Here is a 12,430-nt window from a genome sequence, read left to right as displayed (position 1 = left end):
TAGATAAGCTAATGGTGAGACAATGCTGCTGTCTCACACACCTTCATTCGAGAAAAGTCTCTCTCTTGAAACCACGCTGACTGGCAGAAAACCACTAAAACCAGTACACACAAATATTACACACACAGAGTGATGGATATATCACATATTGAACATACGGACAGGTAACGCACACAAATGAAGCCAAAATATGTGACACTGCTTTGATTCTGGTTTCTGCTGAATATGCCGGAAGGGAGTGTGCATGCACCTTACCGTCATATTCTCCGCATACAGATTGTTGAGGGTGTACACATGGCTGTAGACATGAAACAGGTGACCCTCCATTACACACACATGTGTTCACACGTACATGCATGCACACACAAGCACAGCCCTGTCTACGCTCTACAGGTGTGCCGTCGTAAAATCCTCATATCCTGCGTTCCTCCTGTAGTGTCTGCATGCTCTCCCATCTCAGCGCTAACCTGCTCCTCTCCCTCTGACACACACGCTCAGACACACACACACACACTTCCTGCTCTGTCTGCTGCAGCGGCTGCTGTTGCTATGGGAACCCCAGCATAGTACAGGGCGACCCATGTTTCCCGAGACTGAGAAAACCCCCATCTCATACAATGTGGGTGGGTACGAGTGGTGTGACTGCGTATGTGTGCCATATGTGATATGTATAAACCTATGGGTGGTCATAGTGTGTAAAATTGTGATGTAGGATTTGTTATGTTTTGTTAGATTGATCAGACTGGGACAAAAGGACGTCTCTTACCCAAAACCTCGCAAAAAAAATTGAAATTGTGAAATTAAGTTGAACCACCCATAGATTTCTGTGCAAAATGTACCTACAGCAGAAACCAGATCCTTATTGTACGTCAAACAATAAAGCAGATGATGAGATTACAATGTCTTCATCCATACATAAAGAAGGATGCTCTGTTAATGACGTAAAAGCCCGACTTTAACGAGGCTAACTTTCTCCACACACCTTCTTTGGCAAGGCTGCGAACGTTTATTTAAGCATCTTCTGAGAAGCGCTTTTTGCGAGCTGAGGATCAGTTTTATTTAGTCAACAATTTACAGCGGCAGCTGAGAGCTGTTACAGTTTATGGAGAGAAAAACAGAAACCAGAGCATCCGAGTTCTGTTCCAGTTGTAAAAATGTCTAATTTAGTGTACTGATCTATTATCAAATGTTAATCTTCAACTCAGGATATCCAGCCACGTGGTCATCTGATGTAATTTGGTCCTTATCTAGCCACTCGATTGGCCTCATTTTTGTCCTGTTGGTGATGTTTAAATGTGCACGATGTGACTTTTTAACGTGCCTCTGAACAAACAAAGAGCTCTCGATACTTTAGAGTAATATGTTTATTTGTATTTTTAAACATTAGAGGAAAACCCTGCTTGTATTTTGAGTTACGGTACAATGAGCACAAAACCGAATTTGCATGTGGGGCTTTTTGGTATGTAATGTCCTTAATGCCACTAAAGGTTAATATTTAAATACATAAATCATGATTACATAATATTTTAGTGGGGGAAAAAATAGAGTGAACTACGTACAACACTGACTCAGAGATACGGGAACCAAAGTGCAAAAACACAAATTTGTTTCTGGGTTTTATGATTTATAGTTATGAAGCCAAAACAGGACTCCATTTCCCAGAATACAACACCACCAATCTGCAGTATTTTTTTAACATTATATTATATTATATTTGTTGAAATAAGTCCTTTTTTAGGAGTTATATTCTAATAACAAGTAGCAACTTATGCAAAAGATAGTAAAGCCGTGTGACAGGTTTCATTTCTTAGATGTCGTGATAGCACTTTGGCTCTTTCTAAGTCTTTCTCCATTCTGCGTATCACATTTCTTTAAAGAGCACATATTGCAAAATGACATACTGCTGCACCCTGACAACGTGTTTCATGTTTCTGCTTTGCTTTGCACAGAAGGAACACGCAGACACAGATAAACACACACGTAAACAGGTGTAGGCAGGTAAACACAGATAGACGGGACGGGAAAGCTGATAGTCGAAGCGAGCAGACAAACACAAACACAGAAGTATGTACTCAGACTCAACACAGACTCTTTCGCGCCCACGCAGACACCGAAAGGGTCAAAGAAACACACACACGGCGTAAGACAGACCAGGAAAGAAACAAATACACACAAACACGGACACACACATGCAGAGTCGAACCTGTATAATCATCGGTCTATTCCACACTGAGTTTAAACTGCAGGGTGTTACAATAAAAAGAGCTCCCTAACTGCTGCGTGTTACAGCCAAAACCCTCCCTAACTGTTATGTGTCGCAGCCAAAGCCCTCCCACCCTACTTCCTCTGGGCTATGAAGGGAACATCATCGTCTTTATCTCTCAGCTACCGAAAGCACACACGCGTGACAGTGTGTCTGTGACAACAGGATTTGACCCAGGTTGATTAACTGTGATGCTTTTAATTATAGTTCGTAGCTTCTTTTCCTCGGTACTGAGCTCGGGCGGGGCTTTTTGCATTTTGAAGGTGATCCAGTTGGCTCTGCGGCTTCCGATAAGATCAATCAGCCTCAGAGAAGCAGTTGAATCATTGTTCAAATGAATTTAAGCCAAAGCCTGGGATCCATCAACGGAGCCAGTCAGCCTGTTACATCCTGCGTAAAGGAGGGAAAAAGTTTCTCGGACTAAATGATGCAAGTGTCTGTGCCTGTTCCTGTTATTTGACGAATGCCTGACTGTAACAGCTGCTCATTACCTGCGGCAACAACCCATGAGCCATGTGACGAAATGACAACAAAGAGACGCACCCGCATGACTGTTTGATGTGTATTCTCGGCTCGCGTGCATCTGGCCGGGGTGTGTGTACGGCAACACAGGAATGTTGAAAGAAGCATTTGCAGGGATATCTGAATACAAACGACAGATGTGTGTGTGTGTGTCTGTGTGCGTGTTTACCTGCTGCGCTGCGTCACCGTTAACCATGTGAGGCATGAGAGGGACCTCCCCGTTCAGGAGGGGGGGCGGAGCCAAGTCCAGTGGAATCTGGTCTGTCATCATCATTGTGACGTACATTCATGGAGAAATTCACTGAACTGCCCTACCTGGGAAAGTACAGAGAGACAAGAGGTGGGAAAGAGAAACAGGGGAAGTCAGTAGTGTTCGGTTGTACACACACACACACAGTGACTCAAAGAGGTATTTCCTTAACGTCATCACATGAAGCACACAGAAATGTTTGACATTAAAACACCTGATAACGTGTTCGTGCCCGTGCTGCTTTAAAACAATCAAACAGGACGCGTGACCGAGAGTGACTTATTGGTGATTATGATGGCCATTACATAAAAGTGAAAGTATAAACTTTATATGAAGAAGTGACTAAGGCCACAGCATCTGTTGATGATTAAACCTACTTTGCCTGAAGGTGCCATCATGTGAGAACCTGCCAAAGACATCTTCGAAATAATGTCTAAACCTTTCTTCACATTCTGTTGATAATATTCATATTCATTGATACTATTCTTATGTGTATACTGTAAATATAAAGCTGGCGCCAGCAGCCAGTTAGCTTAACTTAGCATAAAGACTAGAAGCAGATGGCAAGAGCTAGCATGGCTCTGTTGGGAGGTAACAAAACCTGTCCTGTGTCCTTATCAACACATTTAAAGCTAACTAAATAGCTAATTGCATCTCATTTGTTTAAAAACTGAGACATAAAGAGGCTAGCTTTTTCCTCTTGGTTTCAGTTTTCATGCTAGGCTAAGCTAACCAAGTGTATCTTCATATTTTACAGACAGATGTGAGACCGGTATCAATTCTCTGTCTATTTCTCACCAAGCAAATCAGCATATTTTCCCAAACGTGAAACTTTTCCTTTGTACAAACTGCTGTACAACAACAATATGAGGTCAAATTGTGCCAAACCTGCATTAAGCAAGCCTAGCAGCGTGTTTTCCACCAGTATTAATTGTGCAATTTCCTCGTCGACAAAACAATTTTCCACTTCGTGCGAGCGTGGAGACCCATTATGCATTGTTGAGGAGCTTTTATTAAATTAGTCTGTTTCCTTTGGGTTTACTGTTGTCATGCAGTTTCCATCCCAGTTCAGTTTTGATAAGCACATGGATCAAAAAAGCCAAATATACTTCCAATAACAGAGGTGAACATGAAACACAACAGACAGCTATATGTACACTGGAATAGCACAGAATGAGCCTGAGAGAGAGAGACGGCTTCAAAGGGTTTATTCTAACAAAAGGTGCACACAAGAGGAACAATGAGGGAGAGATTAAAAGATAAAGGTAATTGGTCCAGTCATAAAAGGTAGGAAAGGATAGACTTGTGCACAAAAAAAAAGAAAAAGCACACAGTTACTTTCCTAATATGTCGCCTTTTCCTCTTATACCCGCTTTGCTCAGGCGTATCGGCTTTGGTAAACAAGTCGTATCATGTCAATATAAAAGAAGCGAAGATGAAAGAGGAAAAGCAAAGACGAGAGTAAGAGACTAATTCAAAGCACTTTATCGTCAACAATAGTCTTGTAAAGTACAGGAGGGATTACAGTGAATATCCTGTTTGGAAGATGAATTTAAAAAAGAAACACTGGATGAATAAAGTCTTAGTCTGGTGGGTGAATAAAGATACCCGCACCTGCTGCTGGCTTTGTAAAAAAGAGCATTATCGTTCCGTATGAACGTGCAAACACGTATCAAGAAAAGGATCTGCCGAGGGCTTCTGGGGTCATTTTCTTGCGAGTAACCTGAACAGCTAAATCTGGAGACGGTTTCTCTGCTGGCATAATAATAGCAATAAAACCGAAAGGCAAAACGAAGAAAAAATAAAAACAACAACCGAGGCCATTCATCTTAAGTGGAAAATAACATGGCTTCACCTAATTGGCTATGGGGTAGGAACCAAAATAAAACCCCTAGGCGGTGTGTGTCGGCCGTGCACGTGGTCCTCGTCAGAGGTTTTTAACCGAGCTGCTAAACCAAACTTCAAATCAGTCGAAATGTATGCACTTATGCATACAAACAGCAAAAAGACGACATCAAGTCAACCGCCGGAGCTCCCATACACTTTCCTCAGCAGGAATACACACTCAGCAAAGCGTTCTGCTCAAGCTAACCTAGCCCACACACATAAACACATACATATGCACACATATACAAACCCACGCTGATCCATTGCCAGCGGTAGATTACTGAATGACGTGGGTGTTTCGATTCAATGCCGCCGAGTGAAATCACCGCTAAAGAGCTTCTGACGATTGGCTATAAGCCGCTATTAGCGCGCACACACATGCACAGTATGCATCAGGGATCTGGGAGGTTAAAGAAATCTATCACTGACATACATACACGGATAATATGCACACACACACGCACAGCGGTGCTCTGAAAACAGCTGTGTGTCACTGTGCGTCTTCTCTTTCAGCTGGTCGTCTCCTAGCACTGACGAGGTCTTTGGAAAGGGTTAGTAGATCACACAGCTGTGGCTCATACTGTTGCAACATACAACACGTGCTCACACATCACCCTCCGCGTTTGTCTTTTTGCCTCTCTGACTCCATCTCATCATTTCATCTCTTGATTTCTGTCCTTCCTCTAGTGTAAAAACTCTCCCTCTTTCTCCATCTTAGCCCCGTTCCCAGCTCAGCCTGGCCATCCTGCCTTGAAAACACACACACACACGCACAGAGTTGCGTCCAGGACACATCACAGACAGATGGTAACACCACTCTCAGCACTGCCAGGAAAAAGAGAAGAGCGAGACAGAGAAGAAAGGAGGGAGGAAGAGAGAGGGAATGAGTAAATGAAGGGTCGGCTTATATGATAAATGGAGAGCGAGCGAAGAGGAGGACAGTCCAAGACGTCGTCCAATTACTTGGTGTTCTTAAAATAACCCTGCGTTTTCTGAGGAAGTTCATGTGATGCGATCTTTTTTACTCACGATTACACATCAGCCTGAATCACAAGTAGAAATGAGATGTTCGAGGATTTTGAATGTCGGGTAACGTCACAGGCAGGCACACAGGAAGTGAGTAATTCACCCATCATCACAAATCTGACAAGTCTTCTTGTCAGAAAAGTTGTTTTGTTTTGGCGAGTTATTTCCTCTCACGCCGATGCAGAACTACAAGCTAGTTGGCCGTCAGTTGTAGTCTCTGCGATGTGTTCAAGTGCAGCTTTTTTGGCCGTGAAGCATGCAACAGTTGGCTTTTGATCGCTGCCAGGCCAGGCCAGGCCAGGCCAGGCCAGGCCAGGCTAGCTGTTTCCCTCTGCTTTCGGTCTAAATGCTAAGCTAACGCTCTACTGGCTGGAGCTTCATAAGTGGTATTCACGAGTGTATTTCTCAAAATGTCAAACAATCCTTTTAAAGTGACTATAGACCACTTAAGCAGATAAACACAAATGTGTTTTGGTCAGCTTACTGATGTCTTATATAATTCCTTGGCATTGGTATCCTGGAAATGTAAGCACTTAACCTTTCACTGCAATTTGAGGCCACCGATGCGTGAAATTGTACAGTGCGGCAGCAACTTTTTTAAAAAAAAACCTGATGATCCATTTGTCTCCAGAAAACTGATTTTGTGAAGATATTTCCTGTAATGCTGAGTCATGGTGGGAGGTAAATGTGGGGGAAAATGTAGATGCACTTCTTGTGTTGCAGCTGTGGTTGTGTTGCACAAGTTTCCTACAAGATCTGATGCAAATATCTCGGAAATGTAATGTGTGAATGAATGGATGAATAATGACCTTTGTTTTCCCGTGGAATCATTACCAGATGGATGCTGCTGTTGATAGCTTCAGACATCACCACACACACACACACACACACACACACACACAGACACACACACAGTGGTTTCCGTTCCCCTGTGGAATGTGGGAGGAATAAGGTGTCGATTCCCAGCAGGGATAAAATGTTAAATTGAAAAAATTCCATGTTGAATCCCGAAAACAATCACCCACTTGTCCAGCTGTATGAATTTTTGCGTGTGTATGTGGAAGCGCATGAGTGCGCATGTGTGTGTGTGTGTGTGTGTGTGTCACCAGACAGAAAGCCCTGTGTAAGCATGGAAACTGCCTCTTAACATAAAAGATGCATAGAGTAAAAAACACACACCGAGATGTAACACACACACACACACACACACAGACGCACACACACACACACACACACAGGAGCCCGAGATATTCAGGGGCAGCTCTGACCTCACAACACGATATTACTCATACAGCCATTCATCATTCACACAGGCACACACACACGCCCAATGACTCCAGTTTGCCCATCCTGATGAAGCAAACTGGGTATTCACAACCACCTAACAGACTGTCTGAGCTGCTTCCAGTCTGCTGCTTCACACCTCTGTCGCCCTGCCATCACTCACACACACACACACTCACACACACACACACTTTTGTGCAAAACCTCCAAACAGCTAATAACTTCTGAGATTCCTCGCTCTAATTACATTTAGTCTTGGAAACTAGTCTTGAATTTTTTCATATTTCGCCAATTACAAGCGCATCCACGACTGACCTGGTGTCTCTGACCGATTTTTTCTTCTGTTTTTCTCAAGATGAATCAATGAATTACTCATGAAAGAGAAAACTCAGTGTGAAACTAATCACTTCCTCTTCTACCTCAAACCACGGAGATTTTGTCGATGACGTAAAGACAGTGAGACAAAGTGACGGCATGGAGCCACAGCTGATATCAGGGTTAACGCACACGTATGTGTTCTGCTTTGCTGTACGCGTCGACGGCGGCTTTTTCCTGCAGCCGGGGAGATCAAAGTGAGCGGTGTTGTGGTATTCGTCATGCGGTGCAATGCTGAATCAGAACATCGGCGTGTCTGACTCTGACTCTTTGTACTTCTCCTCTGCTGCTAATGACGCCGGTGAGATTTGTCAGCTCTACGTAATAAGAAGTAGTTTTTGTTTTGGGGCTTTTAAACGTCTTTAAAAAGCTTCAAATAAACTTAATTTGAGCTCAGATAATAACATTTCATTTTAGAAGGATTTGTCTGATGCTCATTTGAAGTCTTTGTTCTTTACTCTGTCTTACAAAAATACATTTTAATTGATGAATCACAGACTGAGTAATTTTGTCCAGTAAAGTTCCATCTCAGGAAGCAAAGCAGCCATGAAGCTGCAGTTTAAATCTCCTCTCGACCTTCTGCACACTAAGATATGAGCAAGAACCACCACAGGCTTTCATTTCTTGTCTTCCAACACAAATCAGCTCCAATCACCGAGCTGATAAACTAGTTGATAACTCTGGCATTTGCTCCTCCTGCCTTATACTTAAATTCTCTTGATTTATTGCAAAAATGTGCTAATGATTCAGCTTTTGGTCAGCCGTTTTGGAGGAGGATGATACATGGTTCACACATGACTGATGTGACAAGTCCTTCTTAGAAGCGAATGTGTCGCAGAGAGAGATAAGCATTGATTTCAGATGTAATCCTGCTGTCCACCCGAAGCCCTATTATCCAGGGACAGGCGGTGGAGATGATGGAAATCTATAAAAGTCCAGAAACTTGGACAGAGAGCAGGTTGAACTTTGAGAGCCACACAGACCTAATCTGCAAGAAGAGCTGGTAGCAGCTAGTTTTTGTGAGGAATGTGTCCGTCTGAGTTCCCAACGGGCAAGATAGCTGCTTTTCTATCAATGCTACAGTACATATACTGCTACAGTACATATACTGTAGCATGTCTGGGCCCTTTCTTCTGTTAGAACATAGCGTGTTTGTCAAACGTTTAGCCTTTCTCCCGTGTCATTTTCATATTTGGATTAACGGAAGATTAATATGCCGTCGCAGAACTATGCACGTGTTGATATTAAACCGACATACACAAACACTGATATGCAGAACAGCGACAGAAACATATTATGTCAGAACATTACATCTCAGTTAAAACAAACACGGTTTCATGAGAAGCTTGACCACAGTCAAGCGGTGGTGAGTAAGTACTCCAAAAGGAACCACCGTTTCCTGCCCTGGACAACAGCTTAGTCCAGAAACCATAACCAGCTACTGTACTAATATCCAGCAGAGACAGTCCTTTTATCCAGAACACCAACTTTTCCAGGAAAACTGCCCCGCAAACCAAGGTACTAGTTTTCATTGGGCTACGAAGTACTGGGGTGGAGTTTGGACGACTGAACTTTGCTGAATAGTCAGACACGAGCTTTGCAAGAATCTAACAGAACGTGGTAAATAAAAGAGAAGCAAGACTGTATAAAAGTTTAACCTAACCATCCCACGTTACCCATCAATTTCTCCTATTTTGCCCAATATTCACTGAGGCGCGGTGGGAAAGCAAACACAAATATGCAGTTAGATGCAACTAATGACTACTTTCGATTAATGGGATTGTTTTCTTCATGTATCAATTAACGGCTTGGTCTACATAATGTCAATAAATTGTCCCAGAGCCCAATGTGACGTCTTTAAAAATGCTTCTTTTGTCCAACCAACAGTCCAAAACCCAAGGCCTCTTCATTTACTATCATAAATGACAAAGAAAAGAAGCAAATCCTCACATTTAAGACGCTGAAACCAGCAAATGTTTGACATTTTTGCTTGAAAAATTACTTAAACGGTTAATAGATTATCAAAATAATAGGCAATTCATTTTCTTTAGATCAATTAATCCATTAACAGACCAATTGTTGGCGCTCTACGTGACAAAAATTTCTGCAAATCCCCCAAAAAGGTTTCTGGAGTTTCTCTGAGCTTTAATAGTGAGAATTAAAGCAGTTAGAGGAAAGAGAAAGTCAGCAGATCTGAGAGGTACTGACAGGAAGACAAAAGGGGGAAGAAGAGAAACTCAATTACACATTTATATTCACATTAACAGCTGAATCAGAAAAGGTACAGGGGTTTAACCAATATAGTGACTTGGGCTGAATGCAGCTCAGCAACTTCCTATTTTTAATGTTTCAATCAGGGGTGGGAATTTCTTTTGGTGAATTCGAGCCTACAGAGAAGAGCAACAAGTGAGAGTTAGAACTGAAACTGAACTTTATATTATTAATTCTCTGTAATTCTGTGGTTTAACAGTCATGAGTGACAAACACAGGCTGAACGCACGGCAGCAAACACTCATCGGGCATGTGTTTCCCAAATGAACACCGGTGGATCCGATTTGTAATGTGCATGTAGATGTAGCGACACAGAAGGAGGGAGATAACAGAGACACGTAAGTGTAGGTATCCTTTTCCTCATCCTGGGTGTGTTAAGCAGTGAGGAATGCTCTCAGGTGTCAGCGCTCCGGACTGAATGACTATCTATTCACTGGAGTACACACACACACACACACACACACACACACACACACACACAAATGCACACAAACACAGTACATGCCAAAAACGACTCCAAGTCCTTTTAAAACCCATCTTATCAACTGACAACTTTAATCTGTGCTGGCATTTAATACACACAGACGCGTTGATGTGTGTTCGTGTGTTCATGCATGTGTGTGTGTGTGTGTGTGTGTGTGTGTGTGTTTGGAGAAAGGGGGGTGGCTTCTAAATATGGTGGGAAACTGCCACCAACACCACTCCCATTCAACCCCAGCTCCTTTTACAAAAGGTATTCAGTCTAGGAGAGACCTGCTCTCTCTTTCTCACTCACCCTCTTTCTAATGCACACACACACACACACACACACTCACACACACACACACACACACACACACATAGATTGAGTGGGTACCTTTTTACCAGAGGGGGGAGAGAGAGAGAGAGAGAGGTGGAGTGGAGAAGGGGGGGGAGATGCAGAAAAAGGAGGGAGGGGGGAGGAGGGAAAGAAGGGTGGAGAGGGAGGCAACGAGGAATGCTGTGCTTGTGCTTACTCTGAGGGGAGCGTGAACACACACACACACACACACACACACACACATATGAGAGAGACAGAGGGGGGATTTATAAAAGATGGAACCTCTTCGGGTTCCCACGTCGGCTGGCAGCTTTCTGCACATATGCAGTCAGTGTGTGTGTGTGTGTGTGAGAGAGAGAGAAGGGGGAGAGAAAGAGGGTGTGCATTGAAAGGCTGAAAGAGAGGGACACAGGCAAAGTGTCTGAAACAAAATTCAGAGAGTTTCGGCTCGCTCTTCAATTTGCCTTCATGCATTTGGCTCGCATATGTGTGCGCATACATTTGCACAGCGCCTTTATGTGTGCACGCCTCTGTGTGTGTGTGTGTGTGTGTGTGTGTGTGTGTGTGTGTGTGTGTGTGTGTGTGCGTCTATGGTCGAAGTCCTCTTGCCCTGTAATTGCGGTAATGATATGTCATCCACGAAGAAGAGCTCGGAACGGGTGGAGTGGAATGCGACGGACACATACGGGCGCACACACACGTTCGACTTCCAGACCGTGTACGAACAAGCTCCTCTCTAAACGCACTTTTTTTTTTGACCCCCAAACAGATGAGATCCAGCACCTCAAGAAACCACACCTGATGGGGAACGAAAGCCTCAGTCGACCAGCAGCTGCTTATGGCCTTCAATTCACTTTAACAGGTCTTTATTTAGGACTAATTCAAGTCTAGAGAGGTCAAAACTCCACCAACACTGGTAGAGTATAGAACAACTTTATTGATGGCCTTCATCAGGGTCATGGCCCTGATGAAGGCCATGCGTTGATCCTTGAAAGAGCCAATATGTTGGAGTAAGGCCACAAGCCAAAACGCGTTACAATAAAGTTGTTCTGATACAACAAGCATTTGTGGAGTTTTGACCTCTTCAGATGTTCCTTTTTCCATGTTCCTTGGAAGTAGGCAAACTGTGCCGGAAAACCCCTACTCTGCCTCTACTACACTGCTAAACAATGTTGTCTTTTCCCTTTCATATCATCATGGAGAAAACCCCTGGCTTATTGTTCATTTGGATAGCCAATAGCTGTTAAATGCTGTTACTCTGGTCTCCCTAACAACTCAATTCCTCAAGGTAGGGCAAAAGACATTACTGAGAAAACGTCTTCTCTTCAAGATAACATTGCTTTAAATGCCAAAAACACCCTTTATTATCAAAGTTTACTGTGCGTTTTGTTGGAACTCTTGTTAAGGGGAACCCAGAAGGGAAACCGAGAAGAAAGGGAAAGCCCCGTGAGCCTGTCGCTGTAGTATCTGTGATTTCACAACCAAAAGTGACAACACTTGAGCCATTTCAACTTTGACCAGATATATTCTCAGTTAAAAGTGAGAGCGGTGTAAAAACGGTTTGTTTAAGGTGGTATGAAGAGTTATTCCCCCATACGCAGTCGTAGAACGTAGAAGCCAGTTGGTCTTTATCTGTAGTCTTATTGGTGTGTTCAATCTCAGCTAAACCGTCAAAACAAAGCCATAGTCAGGCATATTTGATGTCTGCTTGGTGTGTCTAGGCCTTCATAAGAAGAGGAACTTGTGACTGTGT

The 12,430-nt window shown here is 43.2% G+C and overlaps 1 protein-coding gene across 2 annotated transcripts in view; it reads right to left on the bottom strand.

The window, feature by feature from the left end:
* fndc3ba (fibronectin type III domain containing 3Ba) overlaps positions 1–12,430 on the bottom strand; it is a 98,568-nt gene that overhangs the window by 68,581 nt on the left and 17,557 nt on the right. For both annotated transcript variants that reach the window (XM_073483071.1, XM_073483070.1), the window contains exon 2: positions 2,955–3,100. In XM_073483071.1, coding sequence (XP_073339172.1) covers positions 2,955–3,071 — 117 coding nt within the window. In that variant the 5' untranslated portion in view covers positions 3,072–3,100. The remainder of the gene's footprint in view (positions 1–2,954; positions 3,101–12,430) is intronic.

This window comes from Pagrus major, chromosome 16 (genome assembly GCF_040436345.1).
Source record: "Pagrus major chromosome 16, Pma_NU_1.0".
Taxonomy (NCBI): domain Eukaryota; kingdom Metazoa; phylum Chordata; class Actinopteri; order Spariformes; family Sparidae; genus Pagrus; species Pagrus major.
The sequence above is the reverse complement of the archived record's forward strand: the minus strand, read 5'-3'. Positions and strand labels throughout refer to the sequence as shown.